At 51.9% G+C, this 16,321-nt stretch overlaps 1 protein-coding gene across 1 annotated transcript; it reads left to right on the top strand.

The window, feature by feature from the left end:
• The first annotated feature begins 828 nt into the window (after positions 1-828).
• Positions 829-16,238, top strand: SH3BP5L (SH3 binding domain protein 5 like). Its single transcript, XM_069746232.1, has 7 exons — positions 829-1,205; positions 8,435-8,655; positions 9,244-9,306; positions 9,392-9,520; positions 9,866-10,027; positions 13,216-13,389; positions 15,461-16,238. Exons 2-7 carry the CDS (start codon positions 8,470-8,472, stop codon positions 15,872-15,874), a joined length of 1,128 nt encoding a protein of 375 aa, XP_069602333.1. The 5' UTR covers positions 829-1,205; positions 8,435-8,469; the 3' UTR covers positions 15,875-16,238.
• The last annotated feature ends 83 nt before the right edge of the window (positions 16,239-16,321 follow it).

Here is a 16,321-nt window from a genome sequence, read left to right as displayed (position 1 = left end):
TCAGGATTAGATACAGCTTCTTTATGTATCAGGATTAGATACAGCTTCTTTATGTATCAGGATTAGATACAGCTTCTTTATGTATCACAGGATTAGATACAGCTTCTTTATGTATCACAGGATTAGATACAGCTTCTTTATGTATCAGGATTAGATACAGCTTCTTTATATATCACAGGATTAGATACAGCTTCTTTATATATCACAGGATTAGATACAGCTTCTTTATATATCACAGGATTAGATACAGCTTCTTTATATATCACAGGATTAGATACAGCTTCTTTATGTATCAGGATTAGATACAGCTTCTTTATGTATCAGGATTAGATACAGCTTCTTTATGTATCACAGGATTAGATACAGCTTCTTTATATATCACAGGATTAGATACAGCTTCTTTATATATCACAGGATTAGATACAGCTTCTTTATGTATCAGGATTAGATACAGCTTCTTTATGTATCAGGATTAGATACAGCTTCTTTATGTATCACAGGATTAGATACAGCTTCTTTATGTATCACAGGATTAGATACAGCTTCTTTATGTATCACAGGATTAGATACAGCTTCTTTATGTATCACAGGATTAGATACAGCTTCTTTATATATCACAGGATTAGATACAGCTTCTTTATATATCTCATAATTAGATACAGCTTCTTTATATATCACAGGATTAGATACAGCTTCTTTATATATCAGGATTAGATACAGCTTCTTTATGTATCAGGATTAGATACAGCTTCTTTATGGATCAGGATTAGATACAGCTTCTTTATGTATCAGGATTAGATACAGCTTCTTTATGTATCAGGATTAGATACAGCTTCTTTGTGAGTGACAGGAGGCATTATAGGAGTTGTAGTTCTCACAGACGCAGCAGCCGGTGGAGGAAACATGGCGGGCGGTTTCTATGGTAACAGGCGCTGACGCTCTCCCCGGGGGTCACGTCTGACATCTCTGGGGTCTGTGTCTCGGCCGCGGTCTCCGCTGTACGGGGCTCACACGGGGCTCCGCCATCTTGCCGTACGGAGGAGAACCCCGGTCGCACTTCCGGTTCCGGGTGACCGGACGCCGCCTAGATCCCAGGCAACTGGGTGCAAGCACAACACGGCACCGGCGGGCAGAGTGACGTCATTCACCGCTCCGTGACGTCACCGCGGAGTTCTGACCTGGGATGGCCTAAGAAGCGGGCGCAGGTGGGTGTATGGCTTTCACTGGCGGGCAGGGCCCGGGGGCATCAGCTGTGAGGCAGGGGCCGGGGAACTACAAGTCCTAGCATTGCCAGCTCCGGTGCTACAGTCACAACCAGGGCTGAATTACTGAGGACCCTCATAATAGCCAGAGACCCGACCCTGTATACTGCAACTACAAAGGACCACCATAATAGCCAGAGACCCTGTACACTGTGACTACAGAGACCCCCCTAGTATATAGTGACTGCCAGAGACCCCCATAATAACCAGAGACCCTGTACACTGTGACTACAGAGACCCCCCTAGTATATAGTGACTGCCAGAGACCCCCATAATAACCAGAGACCCTGTACACTACGACTACAGAGGACCCCCATAATAGCCAGAGACCCCCCTGTATATAGTGACAGCTGGAGACCCCCATAATAACCAGAGACCCCCATATATAGCAACTGAGTCCCCCTGTCCACAGCGATTGCTGGAGACCCCCATAGTAACCAGAGACTCCCCTGTATATAGTGACAGCTGGAGACCCTGTATACTGCAACTACAAAGGACCACCATAATAGCCAGAGACCCTGTACACTGTGACTACAGAGACCCCCCTAGTATATAGTGCCTGCCAGAGACCCCCATAATAACCAGAGACCCTGTACACTACGACTACAGAGACCCCCCTAGTATATAGTGACTGCCAGAGACCCCCATAATAACCAGAGACCCTGTACACTACGACTACAGAGGACCCCCATAATAGCCAGAGACCCCCCTAGTATATAGTGACTGCCAGAGACCCCCATAATAACCAGAGACCCTGTACACTACGACTACAGAGGACCCCCATAATAGCCAGAGACCCCCCTGTATATAGTGACAGCTGGAGACCCTGTATACTGCAACTACAAAGGACCACCATAATAGCCAGAGACCCTGTACACTGTGACTACAGAGGACCCCCATAATAGCCACAGACCCCCCCTAGTATATAGTGACTGCCAGAGACCCTGTACACTACGACTACAGAGGACCCCCATAATAGCCAGAGACCCCCCTAGTATATAGTGCCTGCCAGAGACCCCCATAATAGCCAGAGACCCTGTACACTACGACTACAGAGGACCCCCATAATAGCCAGAGACCCTGTACACTGTGACTACAGAGGACCCCCATAATAGCCAGAGACCCCCCTAGTATATAGTGCCTGTCAGAGACCCCCATAATAACCAGAGACCCTGTACACTGTGACTACAGAGGACCCCCATAATAGCCAGAGACCCCCCTAGTATATAGTGCCTGTCAGAGACCCCCATAATAGCCAGAGACCCTGTACACTGTGACTACAGAGGACCCCCATAATAGCCAGAGACCCCCCTAGTATATAGTGACAGCTGGAGACCCCCCCCCAGTATATAGTGACTGCCAGAGACCCCCATAATAACCAGAGACCCTGTACACTACGACTACAGAGTACCCCATAATAGCCAGAGACCCCCCTAGTATATAGTGACAGCTGGAGACCTCCCCAGTATATAGTGACAGCTGGAGACCCCCCTAGTATATAGTGACGGCTGGAGACCCCCCCAGTATATAGTGACGGCTGGAGACCCCCCCAGTATATAGTGACGGCTGGAGACCCCCCCAGTATATAGTGACGGCTGGAGACCCCCCCCCCCCAGTATATAGTGACGGCTGGAGACCCCCCCAGTATATAGTGACGGCTGGAGACCCCCCCAGTATATAGTGACGGCTGGAGACCTCCCCCGTATATAGTGACGGCTGGAGACCCCCCCCCCCAGTATATAGTGACGGCTGGAGACCCCCCCAGTATATAGTGACGGCTGGAGACCTCCCCCGTATATAGTGACAGCTGGAGACCCCCCCCCAGTATATAGTGACTGCTGGCGACCCCCCCAGTATATAGTGACAGCTGAAGACCCCCCTGTGTATAGTGAATGCTGCAGCCCCCCCCCCCCCAGTATATAATGACGGCTGGAGACCTCCCCAGTATATAGTGACGGCTGGAGACCCCCTAATATATAGCGACAGCTGGAGACCCGCCCCCAGTATATAGTGATTGCTGGAGACACCCCCCCCTTCCCCCCCCCCCCCCCGGGTATATAGTGAAAGCTGGAGACCCCCGTGTATAGTGAACGCTGCAGCCCCCCCAGTATATAGTGACTGCTGGAGACCCCCCCAGTATATAGTGACTCCTGGAGACCCCCCCAGTATATAGTGACTGCTGGAGACCCCCCCAGTATATAGTGACTGCTGGAGACCCCCCTAGTATATAGTGACTGCTGGAGACCCCCCCAGTATATAGTGACTGCTGGAGACCCCCCTAGTATATAGTGACTGCTGGGGAACCCCCCCCCCAGTATATAGTGACTGCTGGAGACCCCCCCCCCCCCCAGTATATAGTGACTGCTGGAGACCCCCCCCCCCAGTATATAGGGACTGCTGGAGACCCGTGTATAGTGAACGCAGCAGCCCCCTCAGTATATAGTGACTGCTGGAGACCCCCCCAGTATATAGTGACTGCTGGAGACCCCCCCAGTATATAGTGACTGCTGGAGACCCCCTAGTATATAGTGACTGCTGGAGACCCCCTCAGTATATAGTGACTGCTGGAGACCCCCTAGTATATAGTGACTGCTGGAGACCCCCCTAGTATATAGTGACTGCTGAAGACCCCCCCCCCAGTATATAGTGACTGCTGGAGACCCCCCCCAGTATATAGTGACTGCTGGAGACCCCCCTAGTATATAGTGACTGCTGGAGACCCCCCCTCCCCAGTATATAGTGACTGCTGGAGACCCCCCCCCCCCAGTATATAGTGACTGCTGGAGACCCCCCAGTATATAGTGACTGCTGGAGACCCCCCCCCTAGTATATAGTGACTGCTGGAGACCCCCCTTCCCAGTATATAGTGACTGCTGGAGACCCCCCCCCCCAGTATATAGTGACTGCTGGAGACCCCCCAGTATATAGTGACTGCTGGAGACCCCCCCCCTAGTATATAGTGACTGCTGGAGACCCCCCCAGTATATAGTGACTGCTGGAGACCCCCCTAGTATATAGTGACTGCTGGAGACCCCCCCCCCCAGTATATAGTGACTGCTGGAGACCCCCCCCCCCCCAGTATATAGTGACTGCTGGAGACCCCCCAGTATATAGTGACTGCTGGAGACCTCCGTGTACAGTACATGCACCTGCTCACACAGTGGCTTTATTGGAATGTGCACGTCGTAGATTCAGACTAAAGGCAGCAAAACCGGTGAGAAGGTGCAGAAGACGTTACTCCTCAGATTCCTGGATGTGATGGCGGGTACTGCAGAGCGTGGTCAATATACTGGGGAAGTTCCTTGAATTTGGAATAAATCATCCACAGCATCACCAGCAGAACCCCCCATCATCACCAGCAGGGCCCCCCACAATAACACCTCCCTCCATGCTTCACGTGGGCACAAGACACACAGGAAGCATCTGTTGACCTTCTCTGCATCTCACAAAGACAAGATGGTTGCTCCAAAAAATCTCCCTTTTTGGCTCCTCAGACCCCAGTACAGATTCCAGTGCTCAGATTCCAGTGCTCTGATGTCCGGTCCTTGTGTTGCTCGGTCCATACAAGTCTCTTCTTGTTTGTTGTCCTCAGTAGCGGCTTCTCGCAGTCTCCTCTGGACAGCTGATGTTAAGAAGTGTCTGATACTTGATGTTTGTGCATCATTCATGAGGGCCGTTATCTGAGGCGCTGTCAATGTGCTTTGTCTGATGCAGGAAACTCTGATGAACTTATCCTCTGCAGCAGAGGTCATTCTTGGTCTTTCTTTTCTGCAACAGTTTAATCTTAGTGCTTGATGGTTGTCATGACTGCACTAGAGGATACTTTCACGGTTCTAGCGATTTTCCAGAATGGATGGACCTTCATGACTAGCAGCAATGATGGATGGTCACCGTGTGCTTCCTGCGATAGTCTGGCTTAGGACAGTAGTGGAATAGACGCAGCCCTGTATGGAGTTGTGCACTGACACTGCCTCTGAAAACACCTGATGGTCACAGACACTTCCTCACGGCTGGTGTTTCCTCACATGACCTCTTGACAAGGTGTTCCAGTTCAACTATTAGTGAGCTCCCACAATGCATTTCTCCTTTAACTACTTATTTCTGTGTTTGGCTTTATGTGTGCATAGAGGAGAAATCCATGTTTAACTGTGGGGGAGGGGGTCACTAGGAGCCGCCTGTACTGGAGGACATCAGTATACAATGGGGGAGGGGGTAACTAGGAGCCGACTGTACTGAAGGATATCTGTATACAGTGGGGGAGGGGGTAACTAGGAGCCGACTGTACTGAAGGATATCTGTATACAGTGGGGGAGGGGGTAACTAGGAGATGCCTGTACTGGAGGATATCCGTATACAGTGGGGGAGGGGATCACTAGGAGCCGACTGTACTGGAGGACATCCATATACAGTGGGGGAGGAAGTCACTAGGAGCCGCCTGTACTGGAGGACATCCATATACAATGGGGGAGTGGGTCACTAGGAGCCGACTGTACTGGAGGATATCCGTATACAGTGGGGGAGGGGGTAACTAGGAGCCGACTGTACTGGAGGACATCTGTATACAGTGGGGGAGGAAGTCACTAGGAGCCGCCTGTACTGGACGACATCCATATACAATGGGGGAGGAGGTCACTAGGAGCCGCCTGTACTGGAGGACATCCACATACAATGGGGGAGGGGTCACTTGGAGCCGCCTGTACTGGAGGACATCCGTATACAATGGGGGAGGAGATCACTAGGAGCCGCCTGTACTGGAGGATATCTGTATACAATGGGGGAGGAGGTCACTAGGAGCCGACTGTACTGGAGGATATACATATACAATGGTGGAGGAGGTCACTAGGAGCCGACTGTACTGGAGGATATACATATACAGTGGGGGAGGGGGTAACTAGGAGCCGCCTGTACTGGAGGACATCCGTATACAGTGGGGGAGGGGGTCACTAGGAGCCAACTGTACTGGAGGATATCTGTATACAACGGGGGAGGGGGTAACTAGGAGCCGACTGTATTGGAGAACATCCGTATACAATGGTGGAGGGGGTCACTTGGAGCCGCCTGTACTGGAGGACATCGGTATACAGTGGGGGAGGGGGTCACTAGGAGCCGCCTATACTGGAGGACATCCGTATACAATGGGGGAGGGGATCACTAGGAGCCGCCTGTACTGGACGACAGCTGTATACAATGGGAGTCACTAGGAGCCGACTGTACTGGAAGACATCCGTATACAGTGGGGGAGGGGATCACTAGGAGCCGCCTGTACTGGAGGACATCCGTATACAGTGGGGGAGGGGATCACTAGGAGCCGCCTGTACTGGACGACATCCATATACAATGGGGGAGGAGGTCACTAGGAGCCGCCTGTACTGGAGGACATCCACATACAATGGGGGAGGGGTCACTTGGAGCCGCCTGTACTGGAGGACATCCGTATACAATGGGGGAGGAGATCACTAGGAGCCGCCTGTACTGGAGGATATCTGTATACAATGGGGGAGGAGGTCACTAGGAGCCGACTGTACTGGAGGATATACATATACAATGGTGGAGGAGGTCACTAGGAGCCGACTGTACTGGAGGATATACATATACAGTGGGGGAGGGGGTAACTAGGAGCCGCCTGTACTGGAGGACATCCGTATACAGTGGGGGAGGGGGTCACTAGGAGCCAACTGTACTGGAGGATATCTGTATACAACGGGGGAGGGGGTAACTAGGAGCCGACTGTATTGGAGAACATCCGTATACAATGGTGGAGGGGGTCACTTGGAGCCGCCTGTACTGGAGGACATCGGTATACAGTGGGGGAGGGGGTCACTAGGAGCCGCCTATACTGGAGGACATCCGTATACAATGGGGGAGGGGATCACTAGGAGCCGCCTGTACTGGACGACAGCTGTATACAATGGGAGTCACTAGGAGCCGACTGTACTGGAAGACATCCGTATACAGTGGGGGAGGGGATCACTAGGAGCCGCCTGTACTGGAGGACATCCGTATACAGTGGGGGAGGGGATCACTAGGAGCCGCCTGTACTGGAGGACATCCGTATACAGTGGGGGAGGGGGTCACTAGGAGCCGCCTGTACTGGAGGACATCCGTATACAATGGGGGAGGGGATCACTAGGAGCCGCCTGTACTGGAGGACATCCATATACAATGGGGGAGGGGGTCACTAGGAGCCGCCTGTACTGGAGGACATCTGTATACAATGGGGGAGGGGTCACTAGGAGCCGACTGTACTGGAGGACATCCGTATACAATGGGGGAGGGGTCACTAGGAGCCGACTGTACTGGAGGACATCCGTATACAATGGGGAGGGGATCACTAGGAGCCGCCTGTACTGGAGGACATCCGTATACAATGGGGGAGGGGGTAACTAGGAGCCGACTGTACTGGAGGACATCCGTATACAGTGGGGGAGGGGATCACTAGGAGCCGCCTGTACTGGAGGACATCCGTATACAATGGGGGAGGGGGTAACTAGGAGCCGCCTGTACTGGAGGACATCCGTATACAGTGGGGGAGGGGGTAACTAGGAGCCGACTGTACTGGAGGACATCCGTATACAATGGGGAGGGGATCACTAGGAGCCGCCTGTACTGGAGGACATCCGTATACAATGGGGGAGGGGGTAACTAGGAGCCGACTGTACTGGAGGACATCCGTATACAGTGGGGGAGGGGATCACTAGGAGCCGCCTGTACTGGAGGACATCCGTATACAATGGGGGAGGGGGTAACTAGGAGCCGCCTGTACTGGAGGACATCCGTATACAGTGGGGGAGGGGGTAACTAGGAGCCGACTGTACTGGAGGACATCCGTATACAATGGGGAGGGGGTCACTAGGAGCCGCCTGTACTGGAGGACATCCACATACAATGGGGAGGGGATCACTAGGAGCCGCCTGTACTGGAGGACATCCGTATACAATGGGGAGGGGGTCACTAGGAGCCGCCTGTACTGGAGGACATCCGTATACAGTGGGGGAGGGGATCACTAGGAGCCGCCTGTACTCGTAAGTATATAATAATCAGTGCGTTGGATCTGTGGAGGAGCGAGGGGTCCATGTAGATGTTGGGGTGGTGATGGTTGGAGATGTCCACCATTACACAGTTTTGGTTACACCCCGCCAGCTTGGTACCTTTCCTGCTTTCCTGTTTTGCAGTTGTCGCGGTACCATGCACGGCTGAGCTGCCCGTTATGGAGGTCACACAAGGACCCCCCAGTGGGGAGAGGCTGCCCACGCCTGGAGCTGAGGGGGAGAGAAGCATCCATGTGGAGCTGCCGGGACATGGAGAGGCCGAGATCAAGAAAGCCACCAGCAGCACCAGGGAGGGGAAGAAAGACGAGGGAGAAGTGGAGGAGGAGCTGGACCCCAGGATACAGGTATATTTACTTCCCAATGGTCCCATAAAAGGGGTGCAGAATACTAAAGGAATCCCCACCCATGTCTGATTACTGGGACCCAGTGATGCCCAGAGCAATGGGCACTGGTGACATCAACATTATAGAATCGGCTTCTGTATAATGTCCTTGGTTATCCTTGTAGTCGGCACTTGCTGGAGGAAGATGATGGGAAGGACGATAATCAGTGACCGCTCCTGCGTGCGGAGGCTGTTGCGGTTGGGGTGCACGGGTGTGAGACATGAAACCTACGGATAGATAGTGGGTATTGCCCACCCTCGGAGGGTTGGGGTCGGGTATTGGGAACTGATTCCCGGCCCTAATATTTGGCTCCTGGCTGCCCAATCCTCTCCCAGCCTATTGATGGTGTATGTCGGAGAGATGCCTTATCTGATCTGTCGGGGTCCCACTACGTGGGGGCCCCCAGCACAGGTGACGCCGTGCTCCCAGCGCAGCCCCGTCTGCTCCCTCGTGTGCAGCTGTGACAGTCATCATTTTCGCCAGTGCTCTGACGCTCCCCCTTCCCCTCGGTCTCTGTCTCCTCCGCTGATTTTTCGTCTTGTTCCTCAGGAAGAATTAGAGCGTCTGAACCAGGCGAGCGAGGAGATTAACCAGCTGGAGCTGCAGTTGGACGTAAGTGCTGCTGTCCGCCATCCATCCTTCTGTATCTCGGCGTCGGCCTGCAGAGCACTGACTTTTTGCACGCTGCCCCCTGCAGGATGCCCGCACTGCCTACCGCCGAATACTGACCGAGTCTGCCCGGCGCCTGAACTCTTTGGCTACTCAGCTTGGAGCCTGCATCGAAAAAGCCAGACCGTACTATGAAGCCCGGAGACTGGCCAAGGAGGTAGCGTCCCCTCGGCTCCAGGGGAGAGGATGATCAGCGGCAGGTTTATACTCGGAGCCACTAACCGGAAGGAGAAATTAAATTTTCATGGTTCCCAGAAATGTCCGCCCCATGCACGTGTATATACTGTATGTGTATAATAGCCTGTGTGCTGACTGCTAGCAGAAAGCAATAGAGTGCATTCAATTGTACGAAGCGATGTAGGCTTTCAGCACGACTTATTATAAAATACTGTTATATTTATTTGGAAAGTTGCACAATCCGCCAATATTTTCTAGTAATGTGGAAGGTTAAAGGGCCAGAAACTGGAGAATAACCCAACATCTGATTTATTTTTAATCTCAGGCTCAGCAGGACACGCACAGCGCAGCTCTGCGGTACGAGAGGGCGGTCAGCATGCACGCCGCGGCCCGCGAGATGGTGTTTGTGGCCGAGCAAGGAGTCACTGCCGACAAGAACAGGCTGGACCCGACATGGCAGGAAATGCTGAACCACGCAACCTGCAAGGTCAGAGCGGGGGAGGGCGCACCAGGGTTATGGGATTGTACCTACTTTTTGTACGTAATGAATTCAGATCCCCAAATTTTACTGTAAGAGTGAATACTGCAGTGATCGCGCTCATCTCAGGTCCCTTATAGGTTATGGTAAGATTTGCAACAACTTTTTTAATGGTTTATATTAACTATATTCTAATGTTCTGTATATTCAACTTTTATGTAGACTTCTGTACACCAAGCCTTGTCTGTAAGGAACAACCACTGGATCACCACTGAGAACTGAGTGTGCAGCCCTATGGGTAAAGCCATCGGTTCTTTGGTCCTGCAGCTTTACATAGATTGCCCAGCAGATTCTGGGCCTGCAGCTCCACAGTGGATCCCCATTGGGTTCTGTCTGCATTTCCACAAAGATCATCCTTTCAGCCTACAACTACATAGGGATGCCTTCCTCTCTGCAGGTGATGCCCACTGAGCTCTTAGCCTGCAGCTCTTTAGGTGATGCCAACTGAGCGCTCAGTTTGCACCTCCTCAGGTGATGCCCACTGGGCTCTTAGCTTGCAGCTCCTGGGGTGATGCACACTGAGCTCTCAGCCTGTGGCTTCTCAGGTGATGCCCACTGAGCCCTCAGCTTGCAGCTCCTGGGGTGATGCCCACTGGGATCTCAGCTTGCAGCTCCTCAGGTGATGCCCACTAAGCTCTCAGCTTGCAGCTCAGGTGATGCCCACTGAGCTCTCAGCCTGTGGCTCCTCAGGTGACGCCACTGAGCTCTCAGCTTGCAGCTCCTGGGGTGATGTCCACTGAGCTCTCAGCCTGTGGCTCCTCAGGTGACGCCACTGAGCTCTCAGCTTGCAGCTCCTGGGGTGATGCCCACTGAGCTCTCAGCCTGTAGCTTTTAGGTGATGCCAACTGAGTGCTCCATTTGCAGCTCCTGGGTGATGCCAACTGACTGCTCAGTTTGCAGCTCCTGGGGTGATGCCCACTGAGCTCTCAGCCTGCGGCTTCTCAGGTGATGCCTACTAAGCTCTCACCCCTCAACTCTTCGGGTGACGCCAACTGAGCTCAAAGCCTGTGGTCCCTCAATGAACACTCACTGAGCTCTAAGCCTACCAATCTACATGGAATTCCCACTGAACTCTGAGCCTGCAGCCCACTGAGCCACATGCATAAGGGAATCTCACAGAAAATGAGTGTTATAAATAGAAAGCACAACAGAAATCCAAGAGCTACCTTTACCTATCCAGGCACATAAATACAAAGCAAAAAATATTTTTCTCCTTGACAGATGTACACATAATACTTTAATATCATGTTGTACCATGTTCCTGAGCAGTGTTGATTATGCTGCTTGGGAGGCTAAATAGGAGATGCTGGTAGTGATTGCTGGTGCTCTGAGGGAGAGAGCACTCAGGGAAAACCCACTGGTCTCTAATCCTGCAGCTCCATAGGGAAAACCCACTGATCTCTTATCCTGCAACTCTATAGGGAAAACCCACTGATCTCTTATCCTGCAACTCTATAGGGAAAACCCACTGATCTCTAATCCTGCAGCTCCATAGGGAAAACCCACTGATCTCTAATCCTGCAACTCTATAGGGAAAACCCACTGATCTCTAATCCTGCAGCTCCATAGGGAAAACCCACTGATCTCTAATCCTGCAGCTCCATAGGGAAAACCCACTGATCTCTAATCCTGCAGCTCCATAGGGAAAACCCACTGATCTCTTATCCTGCAACTCTATAGGGAAAACCCACTGATCTCTAATCCTGCAGCTCCATAGGGAAAACCCACTGATCTCTTATCCTGCAGCTCCACATGGAAAACCCACTGATCTCTAATCCTGCAGCTCCACATGGAAAACCCACTGATCTCTAATCCTGCAGCTCCATAGGCAAAACCCACTGATCTCTAATCCTGCAGCTCCATAGGGAAAACCCACTGATCTCTTATCCTGCAACTCTATAGGGAAAACCCACTGATCTCTAATCCTGCAGCTCCATAGGGAAAACCCACTGATCTCTTATCCTGCAGCTCCACATGGAAAACCCACTGATCTCTAATCCTGCAGCCCCATAGGGAAAACCCACTGATCTCTAATCCTGCAGCTCCATAGGGAAAACCCACTGATCTCTAATCCTGCAGCTCCATAGGGAAACCCCACTGATCTCTAATCCTGCAGCTCCATAGGGAAAACCCACTGATCTCTAATCCTGCAGCTCCATAAGGAAAACCCACTGATCTCTAATCCTGCAGCTCCACATGGACAACCCACTGATCTCTAATCCTGCAGCTCCATAGGGAAAACCCACTGATCTCTAATCCTGCAGCCCCATAGGGAAAACCCAATGATCTCTAATCCTGCAGCTCCATAGGGAAAACCCACTGATCTCTAATCCTGCAGCTCCATAGGGAAAACCCACTGATCTCTAATCCTGCAGCTCCATAGGGAAACCCCACTGATCTCTAATCCTGCAGCTCCATAGGGAAACCCCACTGATCTCTAATCCTGCAGCTCCATAAGGAAACCCCACTGATCTCTAATCCTGCAGCTCCATAAGGAAACCCCACTGATCTCTAATCCTGCAGCTCCATAAGGAAACCCCACTGATCTCTAAGCCTGCAGCTCCATAGGGAAAACCCACTGATCTCTAATCCTGCAGCTCCATAGGGGAAACCCATTGATATCTGAGCCTGCAGTTCCAGAGGGAACACTATATGAGCTTTAAGTCTGCAGTTCCAGAGGGAACACTAACTTATCACTGACCCTGCATCCTCACGGGAAAAGCCCACTGAGTTATGAGTCTGCAGCCCCACAAGCGGGAATCTCAGAGAAGATGGGTCTGAAGAGTAGGAAGCAAAAAAGAAAAATGAACAGAGTGACCTTAATCTCTCCAGAAAAATGGATACAAAGTGAAGTTCTCTTTGCTGCGCACATCACATTTGTTGCACAGTGTTCGTGCGCAGCGTTGTGATATGTGGCTGTGGTAACCATGGTTGGCATTATTGCTTACACGGCATGTGATTGCTGGCTTGGATTTGGCTATGCCATATAACAGGATTGGGGATCTCTTGCTCAGCCTTTGGGCGCACGACTTGGGGATCATCGTACCCAAAGGCTGAGCCACCAAATCTGAATTTTGTTAGCGTTGTGGATTGTCGACTTCCCGTTTTTCCTCTTACCTATTGTCTTCTGGTAACAGGTGAACGAGGCCGAGGAGGAGCGGCTGCGCAGTGAGTACGAGCACCAGAGGGTCACGCGTCAGTGTCACGAAGCTGAAGCCAAAGTTCAGACGTTGCAGAAAAGCTTGAAACGCGTCATCATCAAGAGTCGTCCATACTTTGAGCTGAAGGCGCAGTTTAATACTGTGCTGGAGGTGAGTGATGTCTCTAATGTAAAGTCCAGGGCTGCGCTTTCTGAGTGTGACGCTGCCGCAGCTGCATGGTTTGTTACAGTGTATCAGATCTGTTTATACCAAGGAAGGTGACGGGCACAAGGGGGCATTCTTTGCGTCTGGAGGAGAGAAGGTTTTTCCACCAACATAGAAGAGGATTCTTTACTGTTAGGGCAGTGAGAATCTGGAATTGCTTGCCTGAGGAGGTGGTGATGGCGAACTCAGTCGAGGGGTTCAAGAGAGGCCTGGATGTCTTCCTGGAGCAGAACAATATTGTATCATACAATTATTAGGTTCTGTAGAAGGACGTAGATCTGGGGATTTATTATGATGGAATATAGGCTGAACTGGATGGACAAATGTCTTTTTTCGGCCTTACTAACTATGTTACTATGTTACTAGAACGCTCTCTAGTAAGGAGCCATGCCGCTGGATGTAATCAGGACTGATATTATTCTCACCAATCTTCATTTGTTGACATCAAGCACTTCTTGGAGGTCTGTGCAAGCGAGAGTTACCCCCACAGGGCAAAGAATTAATCATGGAAAATCCATCTAGTGGAAAAGCGGATATAGAGAGGGAGGAGGGGGATGCAGCTGCAGTGTCTCACTCGGTGCCTCATGAGATGAAGTGGGTCTATAGTAAGGTTGTGGACACAGCGCAGCGCCAACATCCCACTCGCTCATAAAGAATGACCCTAAATCTGCAGGCCAGCCTCGCTTCTGTACACCGGCTGGGGTCGGCAGCACGTTTCTGTTTCCCTATGATCCTGCCCCTCCCCCAGTCTTAAGTGTACGGGCTCCGGCACAGAGGAAGCAGATAAGTAGAGCGGATCGGCGCGGTCTCGTGGATTTGTTCGGCTGGCGGAGAAGGATGCGCCTCGCCCCCATAACCACAGAGCATTACACCTGCGGGGCCGATCACGTCTCTGCGAGCGGTACCAGGCCTCAGGATCTTATACCGTTCTTAAAGGGCCGCTCCAGTCTTGTGTTATCGGAGCTCCAGTGCTGCAGTAAGAAAACCTCTGCATCTTTCTGATATAACGCTCGTGCTAGGATCCCTGCTTGCTGTCAGTGACCGTTCTTCATTCAGAAGCTGAACGGACTACAGACACAGGGTCATTTCCATTATATATAGGGTACGTTTGCACTTTATGATCGTGGGGGGCCGACTCCCAGAGATCCTGAAAATAAATATGGGACGCAGCGATTGTTTATAGCGGAGCTGGCACTTCCTATAAAATGTTCTTACCTGGTGTAAACGCCGCTGTTCTCCTGAATCCGGCGCTGTGCTTCTTTTCTTCCTGCTCCTATCCGTTCCTGAGATAGGGCCTCTTCTTTCCCTGTATATTCTCTTTAGACAAGTGGGAGTGGTCTGTTTAAAAGAGTCCATTGACAAGTTGATGACCACGCCCACTTGGTAACAAAGCTAGATTCACCTACAGGGAAGAGGAGGCCATATCTCAGGATCAGAAAGGCGCAGGAAAAAAAGAAAGACAACGCCGGATTCAGGAGAACAGCGGCATTTACATCAGGTAAAAATAATAATATTTGTGGCGAGTGACGGGTCGTCTGAGGTTTTGTGTCCTTCGCTGTTCGCATAGCTGCTCCTGTGCTATTCAGAAGGGGGAGCAACGCTTCATGTTCAGGATCGGTGTGGGGGTGGGGGAGTGTTAAGAGCTCGGACCCCCAGCGTATGTCCTAGCGCCATGGAAGATGGGCGTACATATGATATTGATGGCTCCTGCGCTATCACAGGCCGCAGCTGTATGAGCAGGACGAGGTCCGGGCTGGATACTTACCTTATTGTTGCAGGGGTAAGCCCATAAATGATCACCTCCATAAGCATTGAATCGGGGTCCGGCCAGTAAGACCCCCACCATTCCCAGCTCTTCTGTGGGTGAATGGAGCCTCTGTACATTCAGCCCCTCATTCTGGTGATTAGTGGGGGTCCTAGCCATGGGACCCCCATAGATCTAACGGTCACCTGTCCAGTGCTTATACATTTTGCAGTGGGATACCCCTTTACCCCGATCTTTACCATTGTCTTGCAGGAACACAAGGCTCGGGTCACGTCTCTGGAAGTCAAGGTGTCTCAGGCAAAGCTGCGATATTCCGGGACTCTGCGTAATTTGGAGCTGATCAGCGAGGAGATCCACGCCCGACGCACGCACGGGCCCCTATTAACACTTCGGGCCCCACCTCTCGGAGCCGAAGCCCCCACCTCTATAATAGAAGGGGAAATGGGCCCGCCGGCAGACACGGTCTCCCTCCTCAGCCTGCAGACCATCGCGTCCGATCTGCAGAAAAGCGACTCTGTGGAGCACTTGAGAGGTTTGAGCGACGTGACCAGCTTGGACGGGAGGGACACCGATCCCGAGGAGGTCGACAGCAGCAGCGGCCGGGAGCGAGGAGGGGGCAGAGCTAGCGCAGGGCTGTTCAGACATAACAGGAGCGTCAGTCTGTGAGCCGGGGGGGGGCTGGGCTGGGCTGGGGGAGGGGGCTGGGGTTTGTTCTGTTAGACTAGTGGGGGGGGGGCGACGAGGCTAGAAGAGATGGAGGTCTTCATTGATCATGCGATGTTGTGGAGAAGGGGAGTAACACAACTAACCGGGAGGAGAAGCCACAAACCTGAATCTAATCCATTGACATTTTCCAGCAGAAAGCTTCTAGGAGTAGGGAAGTGTTTGTAGCCGGAACAGGAGGACGTTTCTTCAGCATGGAGGACATGGACGTCCACATGGAGGAGGAGGAGGACGCGTCTCGCTGCTATGAGAACTGTCTCTGTTTGATGCAGCGCTATGTCACTCTCAATAAATACGTTGTGGTGTCGCTGTAGAGTGCTGAGACCCCCGCGCTCGTCATGTGACCACGGCAGATGTGGGGTAACGCGGTCCGACCCCTGACAAATGCTT

The sequence above is a fragment of the Ranitomeya imitator genome, chromosome 2, assembly GCF_032444005.1.
Source record: "Ranitomeya imitator isolate aRanImi1 chromosome 2, aRanImi1.pri, whole genome shotgun sequence".
In the NCBI taxonomy this organism is placed as follows: Eukaryota; Metazoa; Chordata; class Amphibia; order Anura; family Dendrobatidae; genus Ranitomeya; species Ranitomeya imitator.
Note: the sequence above shows the minus strand (reverse complement) of the source record. Positions and strands in the feature narration are given on the sequence as shown.

Bases quoted from the DNA above. Each gene is read 5' to 3' on its own strand.
- SH3BP5L (XM_069746232.1), top strand. From the start codon at position 8,470: ATGGAGGTCACACAAGGACCCCCCAGTGGGGAGAGGCTGCCCACGCCT. The intron at 10,028-13,215 runs GTCAGAGCGGGG...TTCTGGTAACAG, and splicing joins TGAACCACGCAACCTGCAAG to GTGAACGAGGCCGAGGAGGA. The intron at 13,390-15,460 runs GTGAGTGATGTC...ATTGTCTTGCAG, and splicing joins AGTTTAATACTGTGCTGGAG to GAACACAAGGCTCGGGTCAC.